At 53.9% G+C, this 12,789-nt stretch overlaps 1 protein-coding gene across 14 annotated transcripts in view; it reads right to left on the bottom strand.

The window, feature by feature from the left end:
- KMT2D (lysine methyltransferase 2D) overlaps positions 1 to 12,789 on the bottom strand; it is a 112,093-nt gene that overhangs the window by 36,270 nt on the left and 63,034 nt on the right. For all 14 annotated transcript variants that reach the window (XM_080994299.1, XM_080994292.1, XM_080994300.1 and 11 more), the window contains 8 exons: positions 10,646 to 12,403; positions 7,299 to 7,475; positions 7,004 to 7,152; positions 3,871 to 6,032; positions 2,750 to 2,873; positions 2,482 to 2,572; positions 2,264 to 2,327; positions 938 to 1,170 (listed from right to left, as the gene is read on the bottom strand). In XM_080994299.1, the coding sequence (XP_080850425.1) occupies positions 938 to 1,170; positions 2,264 to 2,327; positions 2,482 to 2,572; positions 2,750 to 2,873; positions 3,871 to 6,032; positions 7,004 to 7,152; positions 7,299 to 7,475; positions 10,646 to 12,403 (4,758 nt within the window). The remainder of the gene's footprint in view (positions 1 to 937; positions 1,171 to 2,263; positions 2,328 to 2,481; positions 2,573 to 2,749; positions 2,874 to 3,870; positions 6,033 to 7,003; positions 7,153 to 7,298; positions 7,476 to 10,645; positions 12,404 to 12,789) is intronic.

Genomic DNA, 12,789 nt, shown 5'->3' with positions numbered 1-12,789 from the left:
CAGTCAAGGCCCCCCATTCAGGCAGGAGTCTCACACAGTCCCACATGGAGATGTTGGGGGTAGAATCTGGAACCTTCCTGCAGGGGGAGCAGGTGTTCTTCCACGGACCTACAGCTCTTCCCCAAGGTTTTTTTTTTTTTTTAAATGGAATTTGGACAGCTGAGGATACTTGGATGCTTCTTAAGACCCAACATTTCTGCCGAAGCATAAAATGCACAGAGCAGATAGACTCCTCCAATCTCTCCCACCCACCCCTTGCCCAGGTGAATATTCCATCCCTACCAGGTGTCATGGACTGCTGGTAAAAGGTGAAAGACCGTGGGACAGTTAAGGCGACTATGGGGTGTGGCGCTCATCTCTCTTTCAGGCCGAGGGAGCTGGCGTTTGCCCACAGACAGCTTTCCAGGTCATGTGGCCAGCGTGACTAAACCGCTTCTGGCACAACGGGACACTGTGACGGAAGCCAGAGCGCACGGAAATGCTGTTTACCTTCCCGCCACAAGGGTACCTATTTGTCTACTTGGTGTGCTTTCGAACTGCTAGGCTGGCAGGAGCTGGGACAGAGCAACTGGAGCTTACCCCGTTGCGGGGATTCGAACAGCCAACCTTCCGATCGGCAAGCCCAAGAGGCTCAGTGGTTTAGACCACAGCGCCACCCGCGTCCTGATTTGCTGACGCTACCCTTGGCCACCCACATTTCTTCCTTAGCACCTCCCCGACTCCAGCACCCTGTGCTCATGCAAGACCTGACTCTCTCCCTCCTAGCATCTCATCACTCAGGAAGAGGCAGGAAACCACTGCGGGGTGGGGTTCGTTTTGCCTCTATCGCGAGTCCTCCGGTCCTCCACAGACCCCTTTTTAGTTTTCTCGGTCGTGCCGAGAGCAGTGGCCTTTGGACTTTAAAACGGACGCAACGGACGCAATCTGGGTGCTTTACCTGATCCAACTGCTTCTGAATCTTGCTCTGCTGCTCCGTCACCAGCTTGAGCTTCTCGGCATCGGCCTCGGGGAACTCCCGGCCGGCCTTTTTCGCCGTCCGCTGCTTGGCGCACAGGGCCTTGCGGGACTTGCGGTGAACCCCTATCTGCTCCTCCAGCACCTTCAGCTGCATCTGGAGGAGTTGCTGCGTATGGAGGAGCCAGTCTTCGTACTGGCGCTGATCAGCTTCATCTGGGGGGGAGTGGGGGGGGATGAGAAACAGTGGTTTTTGGAAGCTGGAGACATGCAAGACAGGTCAGGCCATATACTTTGGCAGACATAGGGGGAAAGTTGAAACGCCTTGCCTCTGGCACTTAATAAATTCTTTACTAGCCCACGAAGGCTATGCAAGGCCCTCCAGTCCTCAGACTCTGAGATTCTGCAGAACTTGCATCCCATGGATAAAATTGTTATTATTTTTTACTAAATCTGTATGCCGCCCTATACTCTCAGGTCTCAGGGTGGTTTGCAAGATAAAAGCACAAGATAAAAGCACAAAATACATAATCAAAACAAAAAAACCCCAATAACCTCCACTGACATCCCCAATTTTGTGCTGGAGCCACAAAAGGCACATCTTCATTCCTGCAACCTTTCACCCAATCACAGAACCAGCCTCGCCAGCGATTCTTCACCATGCATGACTACAAGAACCCATGCGCCCCTGGAATGCAATCTATCCTGCCTGCAACATGGGAGCTTGCATCTGCTGCAGCTCAGAGCCTCTCCGTTGCAACGCAACCACAGTGGAACCTCCGTTCTTGAACATCTCCGCTGATGAACATTTCGGAACCTGAACGCTGAAAACCCGCAACTGCTTCATTTTTTGAACAATTTTCGGAAGCCGAACATGCCACGTGGCTTCCGTTTTGAGTTTCCCTATTGTATTGAGGATTCTGCTTTCAGTTTTCGGACGTTTCGGAAGTCGAACGGTCTTCCGGAACGGATTATGTTCGAAAACCGAAGTTCCACTGAACTTTCTTGCACGTTCAACAACACACACAACTTATCTGTTCCTTGTTATTATTCAAAGCTGCCAGGTGGTTAAAAAGCACTAACAAAGAGAACAGAGTTCACCCTCTGCTGTCAGGAAAACGCTACCAGTTTAGGAATTGTGATTAGAAGCAGGAGGAAGTCCTTAATCCAGATCTAAGCAATCTGGAATATATGGCTTATGAGGCTATGTATGCAAAAAGCCCAGGTGGGCAGGAAGTATTGCAGGAGCATTACCCAAGGAAAAGCAACACCACAGCCCTTTCAGGACTGGTTTCTGCCAACTACTCACTGATGACACCTTGTGCAAAAGTGGGTGGGTTTGGTCGAGCTTGTGCTGGGTCATTGCTCCGTTCCTGCAAGGGATTTGAAAGAATCAGAATATCTGCAGTGGTACCTGCCACAGTTCCCCCTCCCCTGATCCCACAACCAAAAGAGCCAGCACTCCCCAAACCCATCCGTTAAAAAAGTGTGGGGAAACTGAAGAGGGCCTGCCAAATCCCTGCTCACCTGTCCTCCAGAGCCAGGCAGGATGTGGTTCTGCATTTCAGATGAAGACGACGCTCCGGACAACCTCTGAGCCAGCAAGGAGACTTGTTGCCTGAAAGTAGGAAGCCAGGGGGAGGAAGGGGAACAGAATGAAGGGAGCCAGTGTTGGCCTGAGAAGCAGAAAACCTTAAATCCAGACTCTCCCGGAGCAAGGCCCTCTGTGCTAAGCAAAAGAAAAAGCTAACTACACATTATCCAGGCTCCTGGGCCTCCTGCCCTGGGTACTTACCGATTCATGCTCGGAGCCACTCCAATAGTGCCCTGCGCCATGACTTTTTTGATACCCTTCAGAGCCACCATCTTGGCCTTGGCGATGGGGTCCATGATGTCCTCGGTAGCAAATTTATCCAGATCTGTGGGAGGGGAGGAGATCAAGAAGCAATCAGGCCAGCCATGGCACCTTCACAACCGACACTCATTCGTTTGCTGCGTGAGATCTGCCAGCAAACAGATGGCCACTTGAAACCATAATCTCCTAGAATGTGGGGCCGAGGCACAACCAGGAGGAAGGCTACCAGTGAGCCAACGTGTTCATGGCTGCGCAGCACTCCCTCTAGTTGTTCTAGCTTCTGCCTTAGCAGCGCGAAGCCTCCGCAGGGCAGCGGGGCGCCTTCATCCCGCTGCCCTGCGGAGGCTTCGCGCGGCTATCCCTGGGTTTTGCAGGAGGTGGGGGAAAGGACAGAGCACGGCTCTGTCCCTTCCCCCACCTCCCAGAAAAGCCCCCAAGAGCCATGCTCCCTTTAAAGAGCCGCACGGAGTGTGTGTGTGGCTCTTAGGGGCTTTTCAGGGGCCATCAGTGACGGGCTGCCCTTCTCCCTCCTGGGGAAAAGCCTGCAAGGGCCACACACACGCTCCACGCAGCTCGTGAAAGGGAGCGCTGAGCAGAGCCTGGAATGCATAGAGGCTCTGCTCAGCGCTCCCTTTAAAGAATATTTTTCCTCTTGCATTCCCACTCTAAAAACTAGGTGCGCCTTAAGGTCAGGTGCTTCTGCGTTGTTGTTTTATCAAAGGTTATTTCAAACATCCTTTTCATTTCATTATATATCTAGAGCAGGCATAGGCAAACTCGATCCTCCAGATGTTTCGGGACTAAAACACCAATCATCCCTGACCACTGGTCCTGTTAGCTAGGGATGATGGGAGTTGTAGTCCCAAAACATCTGGAGGGCCGAGTTTGCCTAGGCCTGATCTAGAGTCCTCCTTTCCAGACAGACCCGTCCAGTCAATGAAGTACCAAATCCTAAACCTTTGTTTTAAGCTCCACTCAATCCCATCCATAAAAACTCACACCGCCCTGGTAAAAGCAAGCTAGAAGAGGCTGGTGAAGAAAAGCCGTCTCGTAACTCCTACCTGTATCTGGGAAGAAGCTGTTAGCCAATTGCTGCTGCTGCTGCTGCTGTTGTTGTTGTTGCATCACGACTTGCTGCGGCTTGAGCCCCATCATCTGTTGCTGTTGCTGCTGGACCCCCGGCATGGGCTTCTGGGCCAAGACCTGCTGTTGGTTCTGCTGGCCATGCGCCGCCTGGATGCTATGTTGGGCGGCAAGCATATGAGCCTGGTTCTGAGCCACCCCCATATGCGGGGCCAGGACTTGACTCTGCTGGGGACCAGCCAGTCGCTGCTGCTGCTGCTGCTGCATCAGCTGCTGGCTGGCCACCATCCCTTGCTGCCTGGCCACCATGCCCAACTGCAGCTGCTGCTGGGAGCTCACCAACTGCCCGTCGTGAGACTGGGGAGGGGGAGCCGAGTGAGCCAACATGGTGTGAGCCTGGAGGTGCTGCTGGGAGCCCCCGGGCATCTGGGCCGACATCTGCTGCTTCTTCTGCAGCTCCTTCTTCTCGTGCTCCAGCAGGTCTTCGATCAACAGAGGCAGCTCGCTGGCCACCAGGGAGCTCTCCATCTTGTCGAGGTCGTCGGCCGGAGAGTGCTGCTGAGCATTGGCCAGGCTCAGGGGCCCTCCGTCCAGCTCAAACTTCTCCAGGATGGAGTTGCCGGCGTTGGCCATCTGCACGGGGACCAGCGGCGGCCGGCTGGGGGCACCGTAGAGGACCTTGTCGGAGATGGAAGCGTGGCTGTTGCCGTGGAACGTCATGCCCAGCCGGACTCCGCCGGGGCTCATGAGGCCCTGGCCGGGCTTGATGTTGACCGCCAAGGCGGCTGCCATTTTCTCGGCCCCTTCAGACTTGATAGGAAGCTTCTCCGGGGCGCCGGTGTTGAACTGGCAAGGCGACGGCTTCAGGCAGCCTTCCTCTATCTTGGGTTTGATATCGGCTGGCAGGCTGACCAGCTTGCTATCGAGCACGTCGCTGTGGGCCTTGATTGTTGAAAGGATGGGGGAGGGCGGTGGCACCCCTGAGGCAGAGGATGGGCAGGGAACGTGGAGCAGGCCGAGCCCTTCTTTCGCCTTGGGCACCTCATCTCTAGGCAACGATGGCGTCCTTGGCTCACCCGGCTTCCCGACGCCGGCCGAGGGCGTTTCCTTGAGGTAGGGTCCGGCCGAGGGCTCCTTCTTGAGCAGATCCTCCCGCTCGGCCTTCTCGTTGGCCGACTCCACCAACCGCAGGTGCTCGTTGAAGATGTCCTTCTTGTCCCCGGTGTCCAGTTCCGGGTCGGTGTAGGCCAACAAGTCAAACTCATCTCCGTTCAGCAGGTCGTCGAGGTGCGGGTCGTTGGTTTCCAAGTTATCCAGGTTCCCCAGGTCGTCGTCGCCTTTGGCGACGTCCGGGTCCAGGCTCAAGTTGGCCAAGTCGTCGTCGTCTTCCAGGTCTTTGTGGGAATCAAAGTCGTCGTCTAAGTCCGGCTCCACCGGCACCTCACAGGGCAGCTGCCTGCCAGCCAGGCCTAGCTGATTCCTGCCAGCAGCTGGGGCAGCGTCAGTGGCAGCTGAGGTAATGGGCACATCTTTAGGGCCGGATGAGGAGAGTGGTCGGGGCGGGATGTGTTGCATCTCCAAGTTTCCAGGGGGCAGGATCAACTGGGACACAGCCTTGGCATGGGGATGGTGGTTGTTGCTCATCTCTGCCCCCTGCTGAGGAGAGGATGATATAGGGGCAGACATCTTCTGGGCTTGCAGGCCTTGGCTTCCCAGGACAGGAGCCTGCATGGGCATAACGGGAGATTTCAAAGCCTGGCTGGCACCGTCATTCCCCGGTATGAAGAATCTGGTTCGAGCCTGTGGGTTCTGCTGGACAAAGGTGGGCCCTGCACCGCTCCCAAGCACTCCCTTCTGGATGTTGTGCCTCAGCTCAATGAACTGGGCTCCCAGAGCGCCAGTCGAGGCTTGAATCTGTTCTCCGGGGCCTGGCAGGCGTGGGGCAAGGCCTGCTAGGGCTTGCCGGCTCAAGTCTTGGGTGGGGGGCTGGGGGAAGCGCGAAGGGACAGAGAGACGCATGGACACAGCTTGCTGTTGCTGCTGCTGTTGCTGTTGCTGCTGCTGCCACATCTGCTGCTGTGGAGATGGGGCTTGGAAGACACCGCGGGGATAAAATGGCTGCGCGGCAGCCACTGAAGACCTGGAAGAGGAAGGAACAAATAGAGAGAGAGAGAGAGAGAGAGAGAGAGAGAGAGAGAGAGAAATGTCAGCTACGGGACACAAGTGGGAACTCTCAGGTAGAGGTGCCTCATAATCACTTCTGACAGAAGGCCACTTTCCATGCTGCTTGAAAACCACAATGGGGACACCCTTCCCAAACAAACCACATTTGCCTACTGATGTAAGGCCACATGGCCTGCAATTGCACCTCCCGCCTCCAAGACAACAGCCTGTCAGGCACACAGAATCAAATAACTGAAAAGTTGGTCACCCCTTGCGATGAGGAATCTTCTTACCCAATGTGGAACTTGAACCCATAACCCTGAGATTAAGATGCTCTACTGACCGAGCTATCGCTTGTAACCTTTAGTGAAGTTCCCTGAGCTGCTGTCAACCACCTGGCCTACTCTGCTCTGGGGAAATTCTGACCTTTTAGGGTAGCCCTTTGTCATCTTTCCCTTCTGTCACGACCAACACTGTAAGCTCTTTGGGGCAGGGGCCTGTCACGTTTTGTTCATCAACGGTACACACGCTCCAGAGGAATTCCTCCTGCAGGCAGCCTTTGTTTCCAAGCAAAGCATGGGAATCTAATCTGCCTCAGGTGAATTCAGTACAGTGGTACCTCGGGTTACATACGCTTCAGGTTACAGACTCCTCTAACCCAGAAATAGTGCTTCAGGTTAAGAACTTTGCTTCAGGATGAGAGCAGAAATTGTGCTCCGGTGGCGCGGTGGCAGCAGGAGGCCCCATTAGCTAAAGTGGTGCTTCAGGTTAAGAACAGTTTCAGGTTAAGAACGGACCTCCGGAACAAATTAAGTACATAACCAGAGGTACCACTGTAAAACAGGTCAGAGCAAGGTCTCAATGGGAGGATCGCACGCCGACAGAGAACCTGCCCTCGATTATCCAGCCCCTGGAGTCTGGTCTCCTAAATGGCACCACGCGACTCACCTGCCATTGATATCCATGGTAGAAGGGGTCGCTGATGGAGGGGGGCGGGCAAGTCGCTCGTCCTGCACGTAGGGCCCTTGCCCCATCACTCCACTGGGAAGTTTGCTCCCCGCTGGGGAGCCCCCCAGGCTGCCAAGCATTCCTTTGTCCTGGGAAAAGGGAGAGGGGAAGACAGACCCATGTGGATGTCAGTCGCTTTTTTGACAGCATAGTTTTTTGGGGGGGTGGGGGGGTGAAGGTAGAGGGAGGGGGTCTCCCTAAGAAACCCATAATATGCCCCGGCCTCACGCGTTACCTGCACTGTTGGATAAGGAGTCATGCTCCGGTTCATCTGCTCAAAGGTCTGCCCGCCACCCTCCGGGTTCCATGACGCCTGGGCGTTGTTGGCCGCTGCGGCTGCACTTTCCTTCTCTTGCCTCAAGTTGTTCCTCTGGATCTGCTGGCGGATGAGGAACTCGCGGAGTCTCTGCCGCTGATGGGAGGTAACCGGAGAGACAGGGAGCAGGCTGTTAGTCTGAGGGTCTCAAAAGGGGCAGCCGGATTGTACTTCAAGGCAGCCCAAAGTGTGGCGCCACAAAGGAAAGTAAGCACAGGCTAGGCAAGCAAGGATTAATTGGAAGGAGCAGGATCTATAAGCCAAACAGGGAGCAAGTAAATCAAATCGTAATATATAGCCAGTCTGGCCTGCAGTGTGCAGGTGGTTAAAGGGCCAGGGTTCTGTATTCAGTTTTTTGGTTTATGAAAATATTTATGTAAACAATTTAGTCAATCACACAAGTCAGAAAACATCCACTTCTCAGGAATCCAACATTTCTAAAAACTGATTATGTATGCAGATCTTTTCTAAAATATGTTCTGCTTTAATATGCAATAGTGCTGCAGGTGTGAGGTATTATTTAAAGGTAAAGGGACCCCTGAGAGTTAAGTCCAGTCGCAAATGACTCTGAGGTTGTGGCGCTCATCTCGCTTTATTGGCCAAGGGAGCCGGTGTACAGCTTCCAGGTCATGTGGCCAGCATGACTAAGCCACTTCTGGCAAAACCAGAGCACCGCACGGAAATGCTGTTTACCTTCCCGCCGGAGCGGTACCTATTTATCTACTTGCACTGGTGTGCTTTTGAACTGCTAGGTTGGCAGGAGCCGGGACCGAGCAACGGGAGCTCACCCTGCCGCAGGGATTCAAACCACCGACCTTCCGATCGGCAAGTCCTAGGCTCAGTGGTTTATACCACAGCGCCACCCGCATCCCTCTGAGGTATTATTTAGGGACCAGGAATTCAGTTTACTGCGAACTCAACATTGAGAGAGAATGGTATGAAAATGGCAATGCGATGGTACTTAATACCTCTGAACTTAAGATTTCAAAAGCTGGACGTAGTAACTGTTGATACGGTGCCAAAAAAAAAGCCAAAAAAAGCAGGCTGCTTCCACATGTGGTTGCCATGTTACCAAACGCTCATCACATGTTTTGCAAAAAATGATTGTGCAACTTCAAGCAGTATCACCCCTTACTAATGTTAATGCATTTCTGGGCCTTCTTAAACGTTACACCAGATTTACTGTGCAATCAGAACCCAGGCTGCTCAAGAGTTCAGTCCTACTGACTTCAAGGGAGCTTTACTCCCGTGTTAAGTGGGATTAGGTCTGCACCCTTAGCTCTTAGAAAGAAACACTGGGTGGTCATGAATGAGCTAGAATGGTTTTTGCTCATCGCTGGAAATGTAAAGAGAAGCCTTCAAAACCAGAATGGCTGGGGAAAGTGTGGGAGACTCTGATAAAAGAGTGTCAAATCAATGGCGTTTGACGATCCTACAAATGCACTTGAATGTGTTGATGTAATGTGAAGCTCAGCTGTTTTCACGAAGAACTTTGTGTCACTAGGTCAATCATCATCATCATTTAAGATGCAATGAATGAAATATACTGTATACCATAACCAAATTCAGATCATTGCCGTCATTAGGGTTTAGGGGCAGAACCTAGTGAATTTGTGGCTGACAACCCATTGGAGGATTAGCGTGGCATAGCATCCAATCTGGAGCTGGGCACTCCCTGGTTTGAACCTTACCCTTAGCTAAAAACTGAGTAAGCTCACTGTAGTTAAGACTGGCCTCTCTCTCAGCCCTAGTTCCTGTAATCTGCAATATGAGGGCAACGCTGGCCTGCTTTCAAGGGTTGGCTGCTTTATGAAATGATATCACAAGACATTATCAAAATGTTCTCAGGATTCAGGCCTTAGCCCAGCTTCTGCTCCAGGATCAGGCCTGCCCCCGTAGAGAAAAGGATGCTACAAGGCATAGGCCTGCCTCTCCCATGACCTCCCCATCTCGCTCCCAAACTTCTACTTATTCTATGGGAGGGTTTCACTCGAGCTTAAAGGCCAAGTACCCTATTCCATTACAGGAAATAACCTATTTGGACATCTGAAGGGCTTACGCCAACTTTCCTGTTTAATTTAAGATGGATGCATTGGTGGTCATTGTGTTCTTAATGTGAGCTGACTGTGTTTTATGTCATTTTCTCTCTCTTTCCCTTTTATTATTACTTTTTTTATTTTGACAAAGTAATAATAAATAAATAAAAATTTGCACCCCCGCCCACGAGACACCATTCCATCGTAACTATCCAGCCTCCCAAAATTTCAACAACTCTTGCAATGGTTTGACCCCTTTTCGTTTTAACAGTACAAATTCTACAAATACCTTCCGCATCTCCTCAAAATCATTTCTCCCGCATATTCCCCATCTTGCCTTAATAGCACGTTAATTTATCATTAATAGCTGTATCCCATGCCTCTTTATACCATTCTTCCATTTTATATTCTGCTTGCCCCTTCCACTTCCTAGCTATAATAACTCGTGCAGCTGTCGATAAATTTGTGAGCAATTTCTTCCTGGCCTGTGAACCTTCCACCCCATCGTAAATTGACAATAATGCTACCTCTGGACTTTCAGTCAGCTTTTTTTTTCTGATTTCTGTTATCTCCTTAAACACACTTTGCCAGGAAAATTGTGCTTATTTACACCCCCACCACATGTATAAGTCGCCCCCGTGTGTAAGGCACCCCCTATTTTGGGGGACTCCATATTAAGAAAATGGGGGGAGATTGCCCAGAGTTGTTGACACACCAATCACATGTCCCCCCAATGCACTATCCGTGTATAAGACGCCCACCAATTTTAAACATAGTTTTTAAATAAAAAAATCCTTGTCTTATACACGGAAAAGTACGGTAGCTCCAGTTTCTTGGCATCCCTTCCAACATAACACCAAATATTCCTGGTTTATTTGATTTACTCTTACTGGTATTAACCACCATCTCCAAATTAACTTAATAGTAATTTTCTTCTAAACTTATCCTTTGTTTCTTTGTTTCTCTTACATTTGCTATTATAAAATAATTTTAAAAACAAAACAAAACCCTGTTCAGTCTCCTCTATCATTCTAAGCGCCCGATTCTCCCATTCTCCCATATTCAGTTATGGGGTATCAGAGTTTTTAAGGGGCTAACCAGGCTGGGATAGCAGGCTTGTTGGTTTTTGAATGTCTGCTGTAGATTTTTTTCAATTTTGTTGTTCTGTATGGGACAATGACGATAAAGATTATCGTATCGTACCTGAAGCCAAGTAGCAGCCCTGCTTACCTGCCGAACTTTCTCCATCTCTGTCTGGGTGGCATTGCTGCCCATCGTCCCCTCCTGGCTGGCTGGCAGTTCCTGCAGCTCCCGGTTGGCGGCTCCGACCGCTCCCTCTTCCCTCTTGTCGCCTGGAGGCCCCAGGCCTGTCCGCGGCAGGTAGGCCAAGGAGCCATCTTGTTGAGGCGGCAGCTGCGGCTGGGGCAGAGCTGAGGGCGGGCGCAGCGGAGAGACATTGTAGGAGTCCGCGGTGCCCTTGCCAGGGCCGAGGGGGCTGCCGGCTTGGTGGAACCCCGGCGAGGAGACGTAGCTGGTGCTCTGGGGCTTGCCGGGGGCAAAATGGCTGTTGATGCCGTGGGAAGGGGAGCTCTTGAGCGGTTCGCTGGGCGGGAAGGTGAAGCGCATCTGCTGGGCCTGAGTGCTCGGGAAGACGCTTGCCCCAGGGGAGCGAGCGAATTGGGGCTGCGGGCCAGGCTTAGGGGGGGCTTCGGAGGAGGGTGGCCCCGCCGGGAAGCCCCCGGAGGCAAGGGTATTATGGGAGCCGGGCATGGGCTTGAAGCCAGCCTCCGGCATCTGGGGGCGAGGGGGTTTGTGCAGGGGCGCGAAGGGGTCCCGCGACTGGGGCCGCGAAGGGGGGCGGGAGTAGGGGTCCGGGGACTGGAAGCGGGGTGTCACCGGGGACTGGCAGAAGGCTTCATTGGAGAGCGGCCGGGGCGTGAGGGGAGACTGGGAGCTGGACTGGGACTGGGGGCTAGCGGGGACGCGGGAGAAAGGGTCGGAGGGCAAGGAGCGGGGTGGCAGGGCACAGCAGCTTTCTGGGGGCGGGGGCTGAGGCCTCGGCGTCAGGGGAGGCTGAGCGTAGGGGTCCGGGTACGGTGACTGGCGGTAGAGGTCAGCCTGGCTGGGGGGAGACGTGGCCAGAGGGTGGGCGTCGGGAGGCCGGTGCCCCAAGCCCGGGCTCTGCGGCTCGACCTGAGACTGGCGGGGAGTGAGCGGGGCCTTGAAAACATCCGGAGCCTTCATTTCGGCCAGGTGGTGAGCACCGGACGGCGAGTCGCCGTAGCTGCAGCCGTAGCTGGGGGAGCAGATCCCCGGCCCGGCCTCTTCCTTCTTGATATCCAACCCTTTCTTCAGCTCCCCAAAAGGCGGAGGCGAGAGCAGCAGGGCGGCCCGCTGAGGGCTCCCGGGCACCGATAGGTTCTCCAAGGACCCGGTGGGGCAGCGGGGCTTGAGGAAGTGGTCTGGCGTGGAGGGCTGGTGCCTCGGGGTCCCTGGAGGGGTGGGCTGGAAGTCCCCGGGCTGCGGGGCCGGGCGAGGGTTCGGTAGGAGCGGAGACTGTCCGGAGGAAGAGGAGGAGGAGGAGGACGAGGACGAAGCAAAGCCAGCAGGCACTGTCGGGCTCTGGCCCACCGAGGAGGGAGAGGGGAAACCTGAATCTGGCGGGGGGCAGGCCACGCCGTAGGGCTCGTGCAAAGGCACTGGAGCGGGGGGCTGGGCACTGGCGGCAGAAGAGGGGAGCTTGAGGAAGAGCTCGCTGGGCGACTCGACGCCGCCGGACCCGCTGGGCAGAGCTGCGGCGTTGCTGACGTAGAGCGGCTGCCCTGGCACAGAGGCGGCGGGAGGAGGAGGGGGCAGCGGAGGAGGGGGCTGGGGGGCCGCGGTGGGCAGCGCCCCCTGCTGGGGCGGGATGCGCAAGTGTAGGGCCGGCCGGTCTGGCCTGCGCAGCACCTCGACTTTGGTCTGCTTGTTGATCTGGCTCTCGGCTTGCTGCGAAAGACAGAGGAAGAGGCGGAGCGTCAAAAGGGCGCCGTCAACACCCGAGCACACAAGACACCCATTTGGTGACACCTTCTCACACACACGGTGAAAAGGGAAGAAACGGGGGGAAACCCAGGTCATGGGACATATTCTGCTCTCAGGGACAGGAGGGAAAGCATCTGAGATGCACCCAAAGGAACCTCAGAGAGGACCTAGAGTTTCTGCCCTCTTTACAGGGGTTCCAGAAAAGTACCTGTGCTAGTCTGTTGCAGCAATGCAAAGAATCTTGGGGGGGGCCCTTAAAGACAAAAAAATCTCACGTATGTATTTCTAACTCCTGTCTCTCTGCTATCAAGGCTTTTGAACTGATTAACAAGAAAACCTATCACATAAGA

The sequence above is a fragment of the Podarcis pityusensis genome (assembly GCF_964106645.2).
Source record: "Podarcis pityusensis genome assembly, chromosome: 2".
Taxonomy (NCBI): domain Eukaryota; kingdom Metazoa; phylum Chordata; class Lepidosauria; order Squamata; family Lacertidae; genus Podarcis; species Podarcis pityusensis.
Note: the sequence above shows the minus strand (reverse complement) of the source record. Positions and strands in the feature narration are given on the sequence as shown.